The 20,745-nt window shown below is 43.0% G+C and overlaps 1 protein-coding gene and 1 pseudogene across 1 annotated transcript; both read right to left on the bottom strand.

Annotated features, from left to right (window-relative positions):
* Nucleotides 1-6,713: 6,713 nt before the first annotated feature.
* LOC118933064 (olfactory receptor 51M1-like) lies at nt 6,714-7,692 on the bottom strand. Its single transcript, XM_036927026.2, is given in 3 exon segments — nt 6,714-6,923; nt 6,926-7,150; nt 7,153-7,692. Coding segments are annotated over 3 exon segments (975 nt in total).
* Nucleotides 7,693-9,304: 1,612 nt separating this feature from the next.
* On the bottom strand, nt 9,305-10,272 carry LOC118933094 (deoxynucleotidyltransferase terminal-interacting protein 1-like; annotated as a pseudogene).
* Nucleotides 10,273-20,745: the final 10,473 nt, after the last annotated feature.

Below are 20,745 nucleotides of genomic sequence, written 5' to 3'. Positions count from 1 at the left end.
CTTTACCCACTCTTATTTATAGAAACAAACTCCATCTCCTCCTTCATACGAGAGCACTTTAGATCTCAGCATAAGGTGCCATGTGTCCCAAGACTGGGGATCCACAGGGAGATTAAGGGGCTGAAGGAGTAACTGGGGGACAGTGACACAAGAGGACACTGAGGAATAGGTCACAGCAAATACTGAGGACAGAGAGCAAGGCTGAGGGCAGCCTGGAGGAGGAGGCTGAGGCATGGGGAAGGTAAAATTAGGGTCAGATGGGGAAGGAAGAGTGACAGTGAAATGGCAGTGGCTGTAATAAGAATGAGCTAACAGGCAAGTTTTGGGGAGTCATGGTCAAAGAAGCAGGGAGGCTGAAGACCGTGAGGGAGTGGACATGAAGGACAGGGGCGTGGTGGAGCTGATGAGAAGGATGCTGCAGGACAGAATAGGGCCAGCGGAGTGTCGGAGATTTAGGGGCTGCGTGACTTAGAGGAAGGCACTGAGGAGCAGAGGAGGAGGGGACACGAGGCACAGAGGGAAGGGGCCCAGGGCCTAGAGAAGGGGGACAGTGAGGCCTGGAGAGCACCTAGAGAGGGGTGCAGAAGACTGAGGGGAACGACAGAACACAGAACTGAGGAGAGGAGCACCCCTGAGGAACAGGGCAGGCCAAGCTTGGCACTCGGCTGCTGGGAAGCTTAGGAACGGAGAGACGACTGGGAGAGGCAGAGGCAGAGGGAGGAGGGGGGAGGGTGGCGGGGCACAGCGGCGGGTCAGTGAGACACAGAGGTGGGCAGTGAGGAGAAGAGACAGTCTCTTGTGAGGCCACGGGAGAGGGAGGGCAGGGGGCCGAGAGGATGGGGTGGGGATGAGGGCACACACCAGGGGCCTGGGGAGGCACGAGGACCAGAGGGGGCGTGGGGCTGCAGCAGCCCGAGGTCGGCACTCGGAGGAGGCCGAGCGCATCTCCCTCAGCCCTGTGCTCAGCCTGCCCAGGACAAGCCCACTGGGCAGTGAAGAACCCCCGGTCCTGTGGCCTCAGACGCTTCATTAGGAGCAGAGTGTGGGGGTCAAGGAGGTAGCTCTGGAATCAGACCTGCATTCGCATCCCAACTCCAAACTTTATGAACTCTATGATCGGGCACATTATTTCCTTAAACTCAGTTTCCTCATGTGAAAAATGTGGGCACTTAATACATCTACTTTGTAGAATATAGAGCCATTTACACGTAGTTCTCAACGTGGGGCAGTGAGAACCAGACACTCCACAGATGTAGATTATCTGCCGTCTCCTCCCCTGCCTTCTTACTGAAAGTTCTCCATGGCGATTCTCTACCACATGACAGCCACAGGTCTTCCCTGCATGCGCCCGGCGGGCTCGAAGGGTGTCACGAAGTGCTCTGACAGCAATGAAGAGTGACAAGTCTGGGCATGGGACTCTGAGCTCCTAAGCAGGTTTTGGACAAGCCAGACACATGACTTGGGGAAGTGACCGAATCCCTCTGCACCTCAGCCTCTTTCTGTGATGGAAGATTATCACGTGATCCTGCCTCTTTTCCAGGAAATTATTGGGCCTACTGGGGCTGTGGGAAGAAGTGCTCTGAAGTGTTGGGGACCACTCCTGGACAGGGCAGGAGATGCTGGGGTGTGATCCTCACCGGCCACACTCCTGTATCATCCAGTCTAGGGCCTGGCCAGTGCCACAGGAGGAGGTCAGCAACCAGACCCACAAGCTGGCCCTGGATGACTGGTGGCTCCTCACCCCCGCACCTGCCCTTGGAATGAGCCTCCCACCCTCCTTGTCCACTCTAGAAGCTGCCTTGAGACAGTGATGCAGTCCTGAGACCACCTGGACTGAATACATGACTGAATCCTGTTAAGGCCTCTGTGTAAACTTTTAAGGTTCTGGCCAGTGGGCACGGGCGTCTATTCATCTTGCAGCCTCCCGGAACACACTTCATGTGTAAGTTCCCTGCTTATTAACCCTGCCACCTATCCATCTGGAGTGGCCTGCCTCTTTCTTCAGTGGCTCCCTGTCCTCTGGATATAAGGCCAGGTTCAGATTTCAGTGGGGAAGCTTCTGAATTTGCCAAACAACATACAGTAACAAATTCTGGTCTCTCTTTCCAACCAAAAACGTCATGGTTAGATACTGCTGAAGAGTCACCCTAACCACAGCCTGGCCATCGTCCTGGAAGCTGCCCTATTCCATAGCCCTACTTATAGACCTGCTAGACAGGAGGCATGGGAGAGGTCACTGGACTGGCTGCCTCCATCCACAAACCAAAGGGCCTTCAATCACTTACTGGTCCCCTGCTGTCCGTAGCTTCTCTCCCCACCGCCCTGCCTCTCTCCTCGTCTCCCAGCTCTTCTGACTGACTCAGGATGCTTCTCCCCACCCTCTGTAGTGGTAATTATAAGGTTATCTGCCCTCTCTCTTGGGTTCTGGGCCTCAGGGGGACTCCTTAGATGGATGCAGACCTGATAGCCACCAAGGAGGGGTGAGCATCCTCCCAGAACTCCATCTTTGGGTACCACATGTACCTTCCCTGGGAACTTAGGGCCCCTGTAGTACCACTATGAGGCACTTCAGCAGATCAGATGACTCTTCCTTTTCTTCTTCCCCAGATGCTCATTACAAGAGAACACATTGGATGACCCTCTGTCCTCCTTGCTGTGACCCTCTTTTCCCCAGTCAAGCCTCTCTTTGAGACTCTCCTTCCTACCAGCTGGCTAATCACACTCATTCATTCAGCAAATAGAGACTACAAGCTTTGGACCACATACTTGATGCAAAGGTGAATAAAACACAATCTCTGCCTTTGAGAGAACCATTGTCTTTTGCAGGAGGTAGATTTGTAAAGGACTACCTCTCCCTGGCAGAGCAAAAATCAGAATTTATAGGAAGTGCAAGGACAGAACAGGTATCCTTTCTTAATGGCTGCCTCTCTCACTGGAACAAACATTTCAGAAAGGGAGGGAAGTATATAAAGGCTCAGAGTTGTTACAAAGCAAGACATTATAAAATATGTGAGTTTCAATTACCTCAAATTGTGTTTCAGAAACACAGTGTGAGCCTCAAAGGTTTAGAGAGGCATGAGGATAAAATAACATGACATGCTTGGAAAGAGTCCTGCATGGGCGAGCATAGCACTGGTGCTGGTGAATAGGCCAATTTATACCACATATTGTCAGCAGCATAGTAAATCTAACTTAGATGACTTTTCTGTTTTGTTGGTTTGTCCTGTTTTTTTACTGAAGCAGTGTAGCACCATAGTAAAGGACAGGCACTGCAGAAGCACAGACATTTTATGAACTCAGAACTAGAGAAGTTCACTTCTGTAGCACAGAAGTTGTAGACAAGCTAATTGTGTTTTTTCACTTGAACTTCCTTCTGCAAAACAGGCCCTTGTCCTAAATACTGATTGACCCTGTCTGGAGAAGAGGTCCAGCATAACAGTTTAAGAAAATCGGACTGTGATGGGATCTTGACTCTAGTGTGCATCGGAAATTTAACTAAGGAAAGTTCCTTTTTTCTGGCAGCCTTCCTTATTAGAAAATGTCTTAAACAACAACATCTACTTCTCACTTTGGTGTGAGAATTGACTAGGATATTGAACAGAAGTGCTTAGCACCCTCTGCCATGGAACAAGTGCTCAATAAATGTCAACTTTAATCATCATCATCATGTCATCATTACTATCATCAACATAGTCATATACATAATCTTTTATTCTGTAAAATATGCTTCTTTTAGGTTATAAAACTGAAATGTGTTTTTGGAAAGTTTGGGGAAGGCAACAATGGAGAAATGCACAGAAAAAACATATATAATCACTTTTTCTATGGGTATATTTTTAAAGCCTTTACACAGAATTGTTTTTTCATTTTTAATTGTTTTTTATTCGACATTATGTTGAAAATAGTTTTCTAAGCATTTCAATGTACTTTTTATTAGCTAACTAATATTTTATAAAATGAATATGCCATCATTTATGTGACATATTCTTCCTAGATATTTGGGATGCTTATATTTTTTTGTATCATTATGAATAACAACACAATTAACTTGCAATATTCATTTATTTATTAACTCAACAAACGTCTGTGTACACTGATATAGGTGCTGAAGCTATCTTTGTAACCAAACAGAAAAGGAAATCTTTGTCCTCAGGAAGCATACATTCTAAAATCTTTATTTTTCATTTGTAATTATTTCATTATGACAGATTTCTAGAAGTGATATTTCAGAAACACAAAGTATGGATATTTTAAAATGTTTTGATGTATTTTGCTCTCTATAAAAGGCAAATCAAATTATGCTTTCACACCAGTGTATGAAAATCCCTCTTTTACTACATACTTGTCAAGACAGATCTTGCTTATTACCTCTTTTCTTCAATAACTGTTTATTAACAGGATTCAAATAATTAATTTGCATTTCAAATTCCAGTAAGGTAGATGTTTCAGATTTCCAAAGTGTCATTATCTATATGCATTTCCTAATTTTGAAAGTAAGAAATTTACATATTCATGGTTTATTTGTTAATAAGTGGCAAAACTGGGATGGAAACTCTAATCTAAATCCAAATCTTATATTCTGTAAACCTCAGTCTACTAATGAGATCCACAGAAAACAAGTTTCCACTCAAGAAGGAGCACATTCTAAGGCTTGAATTGCTATTCTGGGGTGTGGTCAATCATGTGGATTTCAACGAGAGTTCAGAATGGCAGTGTGTTTAGGGAGCTCCTGCCTTTAAGACTGGAGAGACTGGTGTTCCTTGGGGCCTCCCCAGCCTAGACCCCTTAGAGTCTAACATCCCTCCCACCATACAAAGACAGAGGATACCATACAAACCCAAAAGCATTCATATCCAGTTTTGGAGTTTTTTTTTTTTTTTAAGTTCACTTTGCACTTTCTTTTTCAATAAGAAATATTTCAATTGCTAAATACAGAAAATGGTATAATAACCACCTGAGTAAATGTGCATTTACATGCTTACACAGTTTTGACAAATCTTAATGGCTTACCACATGCCTCAACTTATTTTCCTTCAATAGAATCAAAGCCTCCCGTATAACACTCCTCACATCCACATAGGTCTCTCTCTAGAGCTGTTTTCCAGTGCTTTCTATTTATCATTCTCAACATAGTTTTTAAATATTTTCCTGTATATAGATAGATAGATAGATAGATATTTGGCATATCAAACTTCTTTCCATTTTTGCTAACTTTATTGGTGAAATAAGGTATCTCTTTGTTACGCATTTATTTTGTGTGAAGAGGAACATGTTTTCAGATATTTATTGTCATATTGGTTTTCCTCTTCTGTGCATTGCCCGTTCATATCTTCACTCAATTTTTTATTGGATTCTCTCTATTGTTTTTTACTGATTTATAGACATTCTTTTATATTCTGGACACTAAATCTCAGTTATCTGTATAGTTATACATTGCAGATATCTTCTCCTAGTCTGGTTTGTGTTATCCCCTTGTATGCGGGGTCTATGTTTTACTGCATTTTAATTATGTGTCTATCTTTCTAACTAACCACCTATCTACCTATCTATTCTCCTGTATTTTCTTCTAAATACAAGTTTTCCTTTCTAACACCTATATCTTTAATTGAATGTGTTTTTTATGTGTACTATAGGGTAAAGATCAAAGAAGGAACAAAGGAAGGAAGGGAGGGAGGGAGGGAGGGAGGGAGAGAGGAAGGATGGAAGGGAGAAAGAAGCAGCAGCTAAACCAAAAGACAAAACAGCACATTGCTATGTGGCAAATGTTACAATGGAGAAATGCAGGGCTCCGAGGGGGCGGACGAATGGGACATCAGCTCTGGGCTGCAGAGGGTCTGTCAGAGGAAATGTCTTCATGGAATCACCTCAATGCTGAGACCACAACATGAATTTCATTTAGTCAGTGGAGTCACTCTTCTCTGCCAGTTTTAGGTTCACAACCTCCTGAGCAATGTGAGTATGACTTAGTCGTGTCTGTGGTAGTTTCCTTCATTGAAGCTTTGTTGCATTTCATGTCTTTATGCAAATTCTCATGACTGAAGTGCCTAAAGCAAACACTGACTTCAGCCTCCTGTCAGCAAGTCAACAGGAAAGGTAAAATAAGAGATGAGAAGAGTCAGGGGTGGGGTCAGAGGCTTCTACTCAATGAACAGGGCCAGAAGGAGCTTCTCCTCTCCATGAATCACCCATGAGGGAAGAGGAAAGGAGTTTTGATTCTTTCAATGTGACCCAAGATTACAAAGGATTCAGCTTCGCCAGAATAAAACCTACCAAAGAGATGGGCACTGGCCAGGCAGAGAAGATGGAAGCAGGATATATTCCCTGAGGTGACTCATAACAACTGATGTTGGTCTGTTCTCTGCCAGGTCTGTTCTGGGTACTTTTTAATGTATTGTTCCTTTTTAGTTTTTGTTTAGTTTCACTTAACTTTTACTTCTTCCACACTGATGATAACTTTCAAGGGAGTCTTCCTCTGGGCAGTTCTGATATTACCTAAAAAGCTAGCTAGGTCTCATATATATAAGAAGGCATTGTAATTTAAACAAGAGAAGGTCAGCATTCCTAACCCAAAACTCAAGAAAGAAATTCATCCACATTTTATTTAGGGCAGTGGAAAAAAATTGGGGGGAACAAAGGGTGTAATAATAGGTTCTCAATGTTGTAAATCTTTGGCTTGCTTCGGGACCTTCCTGTGGGCACCCAGTGTGGAATTTTTAGCCCCACAACTCACCACTGGCCTTTCTAAAACGTAGTAGCTTGCTGATGGCATGGCGGATCTCCTTGGTCTTAATACTGTATATGATTGGATTAAGCATGGGAGGCATGAAGAAGTAGACACTGGCCATAAGAATGTGGACAGCAGGTGGGGCATGCTTCCCAAAGCAGTGCAAGAGGGAAAGCCCCACCATGGGCACAAAAAAAACACCAGCACAGCACAGACGTGTGATGTACATGGTGGGAAGTCTTGGAGCCGCTCCTCTGGGGAAGCCAGCCTTGCCACTGTGTGCAGGATGACCCCATAGGACAGCACGATGAGCACCACCACGGACAGCCCATACAGGTTGTTGAAGGTGGTGTCTGTGTAGGCCAAGTGTATCACCTTCTGGTGAAGGCAGAAAGAATGGGAGAGGACTTGAGACCCACAGACTCACAGAAGGGAAAAGCCTTCAGAAGGAGGACAAGGGGAACAAGGGCCACAGGTGCCCGGAGGATGACAACCAGGCCTGCCCTGACCACACGCTGGCTCGTGATAATGACCGAGTACTGCAGGGGGTGGCAGATGGCCACAAAGCGGTCAAAGGACATGGCAAGGAGCATGGAGGACTCCATGAAGGAAAATGAGTGGATGCAAAACATTTGGATTTGGCAGCCTTCAAAGTAGATACCATGGGAGTTGAACCAAAAAATTCCCATAGTAGTGGGCAAGGTGGACACTGACAGTCCCAGGTCAGTGAAGGCCAGAAAGGATAGTAGATAATTCATGGGTGTGTGCAGACAAGGGTAGGTCTTAATAATTATCAGAATGAAACAATTGCCTGAGATGGCCATGAAATACATAAAGAAGAATAGGAAGAAAATCCAGTATTCATTGGTTTCTAAGTCAGAAAAGCCAGTGAGGTAGCACATGGGGCTAGATTGAGTGATATTGGATAAGAGGATTAATCGAGGCCTGAGGGGATATAGGACTGGCATTCCTTAGGGACTGAGCTGAAAATAAATGGATATTTTTGGTTATTAATTCTTCAGCTTCAGTAACATTCATACCACAATATGCAAAATCATGATCAATGGCATCTTTAGTATCATCTATTTCACTATTATCAATTCCACCAACCTCTACCTGACTGAAATTTTCTTTGATTGCACCACCCTCAGCAGACTTTCCTCCATATCTCTGTTATTTCTATTCCTTCTCAGAGTCCTTTACTGACTGCTCTTCACTGCTCATCCCTTAAGTACAGCCATCACAGGCCTGGCAACTTCCTGGCCATACCCTGTTATTCCTTCTCAGGAATACCATCACTCTCATGACTTTACTTACTATCCATATGTTGATGAGTGTCAAATACGTAATTCCATAACCTCTCTTCCTTTTTGATTTCTAGACTTGTGTATCTAGAAGCATGCTGAGCATCAGCATCTAGACATTTCACAGTTATCTCAAAAGCATGCCAAATTTTATCTTATAAGCATTTTTCCCAACAGTGCTTCCATTTATTTGATTTTGTTGACTCAGGACTAAATATGTGGACTTCAGATTAAGTTGAGGAAGAGATATAAATTTGAGAGGTATTATTATATAGGCTGGACAAGGAACCTAAGAAGTGAGTGTAGAGGAAAAGTGTCTAGCATTGAGCCCTGGGAAAATCTTAAATTTAGAGGTCCAGAAGAGAAATTGTCACTAAAATAGACTGAGGAGAAAAATGCAAGTTAGACAGGAAGAAAGCCAGGAGAGTGTGGTCCTGTATGAGTCTCAAGAGGGAACACTCAATTGTATAAAATGGTGCTGGGGAGGGGCTCAAGGAAATAAGGACTGAGGACTACTGAAGGGTATAAAAACATGGAAGTCATGGTTGTCTTGAGAAGAGCAGTTTCAGTGGCAGTTTGGGAGTAAAATCTGATTCTAGTGTGTTCATGGTAGGAAGAGGAAGAATGAGAGAACAGATGTTCTTCTGATTGGTCTAAGAATTAAATTGACATTAACAGATAAACAGGAGAAAATCAAACTTAATTTTGTGGTATAGGGAATCCACATAAACATGAGAGATTCCAAAGGTAGACAAAATGAGGTCTACATGTCATCCTGAACTAAGGAGGATGCGCTGGGGGTCTGGGACTTAAAAGGAAGGAAAGCAATTCACACAAAGATGAAAAGGTATAAATGTTTGGTGAACCTATGTTTGCTGGGCCATCCAGAAACAATGGAACACAGAGAGGAATTTTTTTTTTGATGCTTATAAAATTTATTGTTCTTTTCCAGGAGCATGCTATTTCTCCACTTATTCAAGTTTTCTTTTATTCCTTTCAACAAATTATTTTTAGGCTTTTTTTCTCACCATCTGTGTTTTTGTTACAAACTATTTACAAACTATCTTATCCCAATAACTTTACAAAAGTATAACTACATGCCAGTCTGGGGGTGCTCTGCAGTGAGTCACTACAAACTAGCCCAGGCACAGCTTAATGCTGCTGAGATAATTTAGGAGCAGTCCCAGCCATGGCCTCACCCATGTGGGTATGAGGGCCGTGGAGGGGAGCTGCCAAGTGTCCCCAGGGGAGTGGGCTTCAGGTTTGTGAAGATGCTCCAACAGCATGAAGCTCATTCTCTGCATAGTGTCTCCATGTACTTTTTCATCTTTTCAACTATCCAGGAGGGTAGGACAAAGGACTTCAGCTCCTCTAACTTCAGGTCCAAGCACCCGCTGTAGTCATCGCTGGCAGTGAGGTCCTGGATGTCCTCCTAGATGAGGAGGCAGGCCATCTTCCCCTCTGTTGCCCGCATGTGATGCTGCTCAACCAGCCAGTGCTTGTCCTGGGGGTCAGCCGCATACTTAAAGAGGTATGGGTGCTTGATGTAGATTCTCCTTCTGGTGCCCATCATCCCAGGGCCTTGTTGACTTCAGATCCCAACACAAAGGTGGTAGATTCATTCAGCCGATCTGGGTCCCACTTGGGGCCTTCTCTGCCATTTGGTTCAAGGATTTTGGTTTCCGTACCATGCCGGCAGCTGCCCAGTCATTTGAGATCATGTGTCCAAGAGTCCGCCCCTTCCTCTTTTTGGGAATGGGGCTTTCATGATGGGCACATTCCTCTTCTGCCTGCCTGGCATGCTTTATTCCTGGAAGCTCATGGATCGATCTGGGCATTACTTTTTCTCCATCAGGAAACAGTAGTTTAGCCTGTTCTAGGCAGCTCTGACAGGCCTCCTGGGTCAGCTGCTCTGCATCCACATCTTCCCCGACATTTTCTCGCACGGTCAGTGTTGCCTTCTGGAAGAACTTCATGTACTTGTTGAAGACAGTCTGAATCTCCTCACTGATGCTAGGCTACAAGACAGCTCGGAGGAGGTCCATGGAGATGGAAGAGTCTGTGAAACTTGTCATAATCTGTGGGCAATGGCCCCTTCGCTGCACCTGCCGGTGCTTTATCATTATATTCCAAGGGTTCCTGAGAACCAGCTGCACCGCTGCACCTGCGTCTCCCAGCTCGAGGCCGCCCCGCTCAGCCCCGCTGGGTCCCCGTGGCTGCTCGACGTCGCCAGTGGCCTCCATGGCGCCCCAGTCACCGCAACCTCGGTCTGACTCTGCCACCCTCTGGGAAGTGGCCCCGTGACGACACGGAAGCACGACGCGGCGTGCTAAGGAGTTACCATGGGAACCAAACTGCTACATGTTGCGGGGTTCTCGGACGCCCGGAGATGTGTGTGTGGGGTGGTTGGGGCTTCTTCTCTGGACCCATGGCACCTCGGGTGTGGACTGTGGGTTTTCAGACAAGGATTGTTCTCCTGCTGGTCTGAGGCCGGTGGAGAAATGCAGGGCTGGATGAGGGGAACAGGTTTTCATGGGCTGGGTTGGGGAGCAGAAGGCAGTGTTTCTTATCGAGGCTCCAGACATTCAGTCTTTGAAACTGTAGATTTTAATATGCCCGTTTCCAGGCCCACATAATTGGACTGGACCTCTTGTGGGGACCCAGAAACCCAACAAGTTGGGTCAGACCCGAGCCATCCAAGAATACACCCACTGGCTCTCTCCAGGCCTTGTCTCCAGGTGCCTCTTGGATCTGAGGCATCAGCATGAAGGTGGATCTCAGACCGTGGACTTCCCCAGCCCCAGGGAACTGGGCTTCTCTCCCTAGATGGGTGATTGAGGTGTGGGCTGGGGATGCAGGGAGTTAACAGCTGCGGCATACCTCAGACTCCCCATGGCTCGGCGTTAGAAGTGAGATGTCCCTGAATAGAATTAAATCCATTTATAGGTGGTAGAGCAAGTTACTTTTACCAGGCCATAATATGGGGTAGGAAAAAGTGCATAGATTTTGCAGTTAGAAAGACAGCTCAAATCCGGTCTGATACGGTGACTAAGAACATTGACTCTGGAATTGGACTGCCTGCCTTTGTTTAACTGCTTATTGTGTGACCCACATTTCTTTCTGTGCCTCAGTTTCCCCATCAGTAGAATGGGGCATAGTACCTAACTCACAAGGTTATAGTGAGGATTAAGTGAGTTAAATCCTGTGAAGCACTTAGAACTGTGGCACAAGTAAATGCTCAAAACAATGCTATCTGTTGTTACTATTCCAACAGCCATGACTTACTAGCTTTATGACTTTGGGCATTTTTTCTCAGCCCCTCTGAACTCTTTCTTACCTCTGCAAGGTTATTGTGAGGATTAAAATAAATAATGTATCTAAAGCACATATTAGATCATCAACAAATAGTCATTATCTCCACGTTCCAATATCAGCCTTAAAACAATAAAACAACTTTGTGGCATCAAGCTCTTCAGTTCTCTTAAGGAGGTTTTTACCTTGGGCCTTTAATGTCCTCTGCCTTTTTTTTTTCCCCCCCGCCCTTCTCCCTCCCTTCCCACCCATCCTCCCCAGTCCCTTTCCCTTTGGTAACTATTAGTCCATTCTTGGGTTCTGTGATTCTGCTGCTGTTTTGTTCCTTCAGTTTTTCTTTGTTCTTATACTCCACAGATGAGTGAAATCATTTGGTACTTGTCTTTCTCCGCCTGGCTTATTTCACTGAGCATAATACCTTCTAGCTCCATCCATGTTGTTGCAAATGGTAAGATTTGTTTTCTTCTTATGGCTGAATAATATTCCATTGTGTATATATACCACATCTTCTTTATCCATTCATTTACTGATGGACATTTAGGTTGCTTCTATGTCTTGGCTATTTACAATAGCCAAGACATACCTTGGCTATTGTAAAGAGTGCTGAGATAAACATAGGGGTGCATCTGTCTTTTTCAAACTGGGCTGCTGCATTCTTAGGGTAAATTCCTGAAAGTGGAATTCTTGGGTCAAATGGTATTTCTATTTTAAGCATTTTGAGCAACCTCCATACTGCTTTCCACAGTGGTTGAACTAATTTACATTCCCTCCAGCAGTGTAGGAGGGTTCCCCTTTCTCCACAACCTCACCAACATTTGTTGTTGTTTGTCTTTTGGATGGTAGCGATCCCTACTGGTGTGAGGTGATATCCCATTGTGGTTTTAATTTGCATTTCTCTGATGACAAGTGATGTGGAGCATCTTTTCATGGGTCTGTTGGCCATCAGAATTTCTTCTTTTTTTTAAAAATTCATTTATTATCATCAATCTACAATTACATGAAGAAAATTATGGTTACTAGACTGCCCCTTCACCAAGTCCCCCCCTACAAACCCCATTACAGTCAGTGTCCATCACCATAGTAAGATGCTGTAGACTCACTACTTGTCTTCTCTGTGTTGCACATCCCTCCCTATGCGCCCCCCCCACATTATACATGCTAATCGTAAGGCCCCCTTTCTTTTTCCCTGCCCTTATCCCTCCCTTCCCACACCTACTGCCCAGTCCCTTTCCCTTTGGTAACCATTAGTCTATTCTTGGGTTCTGTGATTCTGCTGCTGTTTTGTTCCTTCAGTTTTTCTTTGTTCTTATACTCCACATATGAGTGATATCATTTGGTACTTGTCTTTCTCCACTTGGCTTATTTTACTGAGCATAATACCCTCTAGCTCCATCCATGTTGTTGCAAATGGTAGGATTTGTTTTCTTCTTATGGTTGAATACTATTCCATTGTGTATGTGTACCACATCTTCTTTATCCACTCATCTATTGATGGACACTTAGGTTGCTTCCATTTCTTGGCTACTGTAAATATTGCTGCAATAAACATAGGGGTGCATCTGTCTTTTTCAAACTTGGCTGCTGCATTCTTAGGGTAAATTCCTAGAAGTGGAATTCCTGGGTCAAATGGTATTTCTATCTTGAGCTTTTTGTGGAACCTCCATACTGCTTTCCACAATGGTTGAACCAATTAGCATTCCCACCAGCAGTGATAGAGGGTTCCCCTTTCTCTGCAACCTTGCCAAAATTTGTTGTTGTTTGTCTTTTGGATGGTGGAGATCCTTACTGGTGTGAGGTAATATCTCACTGTGGTTTTAATTTGCATTTCTCTGATGACAAGCAATGTGGAGCATCTTTTCATGTGTCTGTTGGCCATCTGAATTTCTTTTTGGAGAACTGTCTGTTTAGCTCCTCTGCCCATTTTTTAATTGGATTGTTCACTTTTTGTTTGTTGAGGTGCGTGAGCTCTTTATATATTTTGGATGTCAACCCTTTATCGGATCTGTCATTTATGATTATATTCTCCCATACTGTAGGGTACCTTTTTGTTCTATTGATGGTGTCCTTTGCTGTACAGAAGCTTTTTAGTGTGATATAATCCCACTTGTTCATTTTTGCTTTTGTTCCCTTGTCCAGGGAGATGTGTTCATGAAGAAGTCACTGATGTTTATGTGCAAGAGATTTTTGCTTATGTTTTTTTCTAAGAGTTTCATGGTTTCATGACTTACATTCAGGTCTTTGATCCATTTTGAATTTACTTTTGTGTATGGGATTAGACAGTGATCCAGTTTCATTCTCTTACATGTAGCTGTCCAGTTTTGCCAGTACCATTGGTTGAAGAGACTGTCATTTCCTCATTGTATGTCCATGGCTCCTTTATCATATATTAATTGACCATATATGTTTGGGTTAATATCTGGGGTCTCTATTCTGTTCCACTGGTCTGTGGCTCTGATCTTGTGCCAGTACCAAACTGTCTTGATTACTGTGGCTTTGTAGTAGAGCTTGAAGTTGGGGAGCGAGATCCCCCCCACTTTATTCTTCCTTCTCAGGATTGCTTTGGCTATTCGGGGTCTTTGGTGTTTCCATATGAATTTTTGAACTATTTGTATTAGTTCATTGAAGAATGTTGTTGGTAATTTGATAGGGATTGCATCAAATCTTTATATTGCTTTGGACAGGATGGCCATTTTGATGATATTAATTCTTCCTAGCCAAGAGCATGGGATGAGTTTCCATTTGTTAGTGTCCTCTTTAATTTCTCTTAAGAGTGTCTTATAGTTTTCAGGGTATAGGTCTTTCACTACCTTGGTAAGGTTTATTCCTAAGTATTTTATTCTTTTTGATGCAATTATGAATGGAATTGTTTTCCTGATTTCTCTTTCTATTAGTTTATTATTAGTGTATAGGAAAGCCACATATTTTTGTGTGTTAATTTTGTATCCTGCAACTTTGCTGTATTCCAATATCAGTTCTAGTAGTTTTGGAGTGGAGTCTTTAGGGTTTTTTATGTACAATATCATGTCATCTGCAAATAGTGACAGTTTAACTTCTTCTTTACCTATTTGGATTACTTGTATTTCTTTGTTTTGTCTAATTGCCATGGCTAGGACCTCCAGTACTATGTTGAATAACAGTGGGGAGAGTGGGCATCCCTGTCTTGTTCCCGATAGCAGAGGAAAAGCCTTCAGCTTTTCACTGTTCAGTATGATGTTGGCTGTGGGTTTATCATATATGGCCTTTATTATGTTGAGGTACCTGCCCTCTATACCCATTTTGTTGAGAGTTTTTATCATGAATGGATGTTGAATTTTGTCAAATGCTTTTTCAGCATCTATGGAAATGATCATGTGGTTTTTGACCTTCTTTTTGTTTATGTGGTGGATGATATTGATGGATTTTTGAATGTTGTACCATCCTTGCATCCCTGGGATGAATCCCACTTGGTCATGGTGTATGATCCTTTTGATTTGTTTTTGAATTCAGTTTGCTAATATTTTATTGAGTATTTTTGCATCTACATTCATCAGGGATATTGGTCTGTAATTTTCTATTTTGGTGGGGTCTTTGCCTTGTTTTGGGATTAGGGTGATGTTGGCTTCATAGAATGAGTTTGGGAGTATTCCCTCCTCTTCTATTTTTTGGAAAACTTTAAGGAGAATGGGTATTATATCTTCTCTGTATGTCTGATAAAATTCCGAGGTAAATCCATCTGGCCCAGGGTTTTGTTCTTGGGTAGTTTTTTGATGACTGCTTCAATTTCTTTGCTGGTAATTGGTTTGTTTAGATTTTGTGTTTCTTCCTTGGTCAGTCTTGGAAGGTTGTGTTTTTCTAGGAAGTTGTCCATTTCTTCAGGTTTTCCAGCTTCTTAGAATATAGGTTTTCATAGTATTCTCTAATAATTCTTTGTATTTCTGTTGGGTCTGTTGTGATGTTTCCTTTCTTGTTTCTGATTCTGTTGATGTGTGTTGATTCTCTTTTTCTCTTAATAAGTCTGGCTAGAGGCTTATCTATTTTGTTTATTTTCTCAAAGAATCAGCTCTTGGTGTCACTGATTTTTTTCTATTGTATTATTCTTCTTAATTTTATTTATTTCTTCTCTGATCTTTATTATGTCCCTCCTTCTGCTGACTTTAGGCCTGATTTGTTCTTCTTTTTCTAGTTTCGATAATTATGATGTTAGACTATCCATTTGGGATTGTTCTTCCTTCTTTAAATATGCCTGGATTGCTATATACTTTCCTCTTAAAACTGCTTTCACTGCATCCCACAGAAGTTGGTGCTTTGTGTTATTGTTGTCATTTATTTCCATATATTGCTGGATCTCCATTTTAATTTGGTCATTGATCCATTAAGTATTTAGGAGCATGTTCTTAAGCCTCCATGTGTTTGTGAGCATTTTTGCTTTCTTTGTATAATTTATTTCTAGTTTTATACCTTTGTGGTCTGAAACAAAGGTATGTGGTCTATTCTGGAGAATGTTCCATGTGCACTTGAGAAGAATGTGTATCCTGTTGCTTTTGGGTGTAGAGTTCTATAGATGTCTATTAGGTCCATCTGTTCTAGTGTGTTGTTCAGTGCCTCTGTGTCCTTACTTATTTTCTGTCTGGTGGATCTGTCCTTTGGAGTGAATGGTGTGTTGAAGTCTCCTAAAATGAATGCATTGCATTCTATTTCCTCCTTTAGTTCTGTTAGTATTTGTTTCACATATGCTGGTGCTCCTGTGTTGGCTGCATATATATTTATAATGGTTATATCTTCTTGTTGGACTGAGCCCTTTATCATTATGTAATGTCCTTCTTTATTTCTTGTTATTTTCTTTGTTTTGAAGTCTATTTTGTCTGATACTAGTACTGCAACACTGGCCTTTTTCTCCCTATTGTTTCCATGAAATATCTTTTTCCATCCCTTAACTTTTAGTCTGTGCATGTCTTTGGGTTTGAGGTGAGTGTCTTGTATGCAGCATATAGATGGGGTCTTCTTTTTTTATCCATTCAGTCACTCTATGTCTTTTGATTGGTGCATTCAGTCCATTTACATTTAGGGTGATTATCGATAGGTATGTATTTATTGCCATTTCAGGCTTTAGATTCATGGTTACCAAAGGTTCCAGGTTACTTTCCTTACTATCTAAGACTCTAACTTAACTCACTTAGTATGCTGTTACAAACACAATCTGTAGGTTCTTTTCTATTTCTCCTCCTTTTTCTTCCTCCTTCATTCTTTATATATTACATATCAAATTCTGTACTTTTTGTCTATCCCTTGATTGACTTTGTGGATATTCAATTTAATTTTGCATTTGCCTTGCAATCAGCTGCTCCACCCTCCCTACCATGGTTTTAGTATCTCTGGTGACAGCTATCCAACCATAGGAACACTTCCATCTAAAGCAGTCCCTCCAAAATAGACTGCAGAAATGGTTTGTGGTAGGTAAATTCTCTCAGCTTTTGCTTATCTGGAAATTGTTTAATCCCTCCTTCAAATTTAAATGACAGTCTTGCCGGATAAAGTAATCTTGGTTCCAGGCCCTTCTGCTTCATGGCATTAAATACATCATGCCACTCCCTTCTGGCCTGTAAGGTTTCTGCTGAGAAGTCTGATGTTAGTCTGATGGGCTTTCCTTTGTATGTGATCTTATTTCTGCCTCTGGCTGCTTTTAACAGTCTGTCCTTATCCTTGATCTTTCCCATTTTAATTACTATGTGTCTTGCTGTTGTCCTCCTTGGGTCCCTTGTGTAGGGGGAGCTGTGGATCTCCATGGCCTGAGAGACTATGTCCTTCCCCAGATTGGGGAAGTTTTCAGCAACTACCTCCTCAAAGACACTTTCTATCCCTTTCTCTCTGTCTTCTTTTTCTGGTATCCCTATAATGTGAATATTGTTCTGCTTGGATTGGTCACACAGTTCTCTCATTATTCTTTCATTTTTAGAGATCCTCTTTCTTTCTGTGCCTCAGCTTCTTTGTATTCCTCTTCTCTAGTTTCTACTTCATTTATTGTCTCCTCCACCGCATCCAACCTGCTTTTAATACCCTCCATCGTGCTCTTCAAGAACTGGATATCCGACCTGAATTCATTCCTGAGTTCTTGGATGTCTTTCTGTACCTCCATTAGAATGTTGGTGATTTTTATCTTGAACTCCCTTTCAGGAAGAGTCACTAGGTCCATATCATTTAAATCTTTCTGGGGAGTTGTATTAATAATTTTACTCTGGACGAGGTTCCTTTGGCGTTTCATGTTTGTATATGGCGCCCTCTAGTGTCCAGAAGCTCTATTCTGAAGCTGCTCAGCCCCTGAAGCAATGTCGGGGGTGGCAGGGGAGCCGTACTGGTGTCTGCGGGGAGAAAAGAGCTGTTCCCCATCTCCCTGCTGCTGTGCCTGTCTCCACTGCCTGAGCCAGTGGGCCTGTCACACAGGTATGTTTTTGTCCCAGAGCAGCCAGGTATGGATCCCTGCTTTCCACAAGCGGCCGGAATCCCAGTCTCCCCAGGAACTCTGCCTGTATTAACTTTCCAACCCGGCAGTCATGAGAGTCTCATGAAAACACCATGAAATGTGGTTTTGTGCTCCCAGAGCAGATCTCCGGAGCTAGGTATTCAGCAGTCCCAAGCCTTCCACTCCCTCCCTGCTCAGTTTCTCTTCCTCCCGCCGGTGAGCTGGGGTGGGGGAGGGGCTCAGGTCCTGTGGAGCCACAGCTCTGGTACGTTACCCCGTTCGGTGAGGTTGGCTCCTTTCTCCAGGTGTGTGCAGTCTGACGCCGTCCTCTTTCCTGCTGCTCTCTCAGGATTAGTTGCGCCTATTAAATTTTCAACTGTATCCAGTTTTAGGAGGAAGCTTCTGTCTCTCCTCTCACGCTACCTTCTTTAATCTCCAGAGATGAATTTTAACAGACTTGGTTAAGTTCCTCCTTGAGAGGTTCTGGCTGCAGAAGTGGTAGCACTCCTGTTTATGAAGAAACCATTGCCAGTCACCTGCCTCTCATTTGCTCCTTCCCTTTGTCCACCAGAAGGACCCAGTGTTTGCCAGAGAGGCGGGTGAGCTATCTGAAGGACTATCTGTCCACCTTCTGCTGGGCCTCTAAGCTGCCAGCTTCCCTGAAGCAGCACAGCTGCCACTGCCCCAAGGGCTCCTCCCTCTAGTGCTCATCTGCAAGCCTACTTCTTTATTTCCTTTTGAAAGCGACATCAGTTGTGCACCCTCATTTCTGCCAGTCACTGTGTTTTTGAGCCTGGAGTTCAGCCGATGGAAATGTTCTGCATACACTCCATCCAAGTACACGTTCAGGCTGGTGTCAGGCTTTTCCAAGTCTCTCCATCAACTTTGAACGCGGGACCCTCTTCACCAAGCCCTCAAACAAGCAGTCCTTTGCAAACTTTTCCTCTCTTCTTGCCCTCATTACCCTTCTAGTAGCAAATACCATCATGTTTTAGACAAATCACTTTATATTTCTTGCTCTTTGTTACAGAACCTGAATTGATGTGGTCAGTTCATATGCACATTTTTTTCGCTTTGAACACATATGCACAGGGAATTGTCATGAACATGGTATCACATTATATCCTTCAACAAGAGAGGGATGATCAGAGTTGTGTGAGGATGAACCCCTCAAAACGTTGCATATAGGTCCAAACTGAGGGCAGAGGCCCATGAAGCTTCCACATGCCACTGTGAGCAGAACATGCCCAGACAGGAAATGGAACCACCTTAGACCGGGTAAATAACTAGTGGTTTTGGTCACAGTGTGGGCTGGCTAAGCCAAGGCAACAAGACATGAAGCAGAGAGCAGGACTTCTTACCAAACTGTAACTGATGAAGAGGGTTCTGGCTCAGGTAAAAAGGGAAATTGTTGAACATCCTCATTTAGGCATGTAGGAGAGCAAATCCCACAAGAAAAATGTGAAGAATAATCTGGCTTTATTGAGAGCACAGCTTTAGCCCTGTCCTAGAGGAAGCCTAGTTAGTGAACAACGCTGCTGTTATCACCCCCACAACTATTGCTATTATTTGGGGGCATCTATCACATATGAGATGATGCAACAATTTTCATAAGTGCAACCACAGAGATGGACATAGCAATTGTTTGCATTTGGGGGGGTATTAGTCAGCCTACCTGGAAGATAGAGGGAAGGCACTCAAACTGAGCTATGAAGACTGACTTAATTCATAAATTAATCATGGATGTGGCTTAATAGAAAGGGACTTCCAGGAAGAAGGAGTAACATAAGCTGGGCATAGGTGAGGAAAATTTTCTGAGAACTATGTAATTTTCCAATACTCAAATATAAATGTAAGTTAGATAATACCTTGGAATGGGGCAGCAGAGGTAGGCAGAGACAAGACTCTGAGTTTATATGACATGTCAGAGACTGTAGGCAGGGAATGGCCTTATTACATTTTTGTAGAATATGTTATTAGCAATATGCAGTAAGGATTTAAAGTCTGTACTGGAGACAGATGTTATTTGGTGAATAGAGCTAGATGAGGAAATTTAAGTGATTGCTTTTCATATAGTAAACAATAGGGTAAACATACTATGTAATGGATAACCTGCTACTTATCTAGAGACTTGTAATATTTGCCTTTAATTAATTTTACTAGCATTATTTGAGGCTCTAACAAAACCTAACTCACTCTGTTTTGAAACAAGCTAATAAATTAAACCTGTTGCTTCATGTTGCCCTCTAACCAGACCTTTCTGAGTTTCAGGAATTTTCACCTACAGGCCCCTGAAAACTGCAGATAAGGACTTTCCATTCTCGAGGCCATTGGGAAGCACACAGCCTCCTTGATTCCAGCACCCCTGCCCTCTAGACATTGATTCTGTGAAGTTTCCCTCTAAAATGCTCTCACTCTCAACAGTACTTCAGCGAGGGCATTGGGACACCAGTTCACCATCGTCCTAGGCTGCAAGCTTCCTGAACAAAGCAACCTTCCCTTTTCACCAATATGTGTCCCTCCAGTTTGAGTTTTGGTCTTTCAAGAGATGGCCAACCAGACTTCTTTCAGAACCAGGCAACAATCTGCTAACAGCAACTGTGTAATGACTTTCTATCCCGCTTCTCTGATGTGCATAATAACTGAAAGACTAGCACCCAAGAAACAGTCATTAAAAACAATACAAAACACTCTTCGCTCTTTTTTCTGTTTTATTCTGTTGAATGATATTTAGATTTATATCCTATCAAAAAACAACAATCTTTGTTGAATGAAGACTGAAATTATATTAAACATTCTTATGAAATTTCATTACTGTCCATCTAAGTACCTCCTCTGAAAAACCCTGAGAAAATCTCTGTGACCCTTTTAGGTTAGGATGAAATAGCAAAGGCATGCCAGTCATATGCAGCTGGTCACCAACAGTCAGAGTTTGAATCAGGGGGTCTGATGTCAGAGCCCAACGCCTT

This window comes from Manis pentadactyla, chromosome 9, assembly GCF_030020395.1.
Source record: "Manis pentadactyla isolate mManPen7 chromosome 9, mManPen7.hap1, whole genome shotgun sequence".
Taxonomy (NCBI): domain Eukaryota; kingdom Metazoa; phylum Chordata; class Mammalia; order Pholidota; family Manidae; genus Manis; species Manis pentadactyla.
Note: the sequence above shows the minus strand (reverse complement) of the source record. Positions and strands in the feature narration are given on the sequence as shown.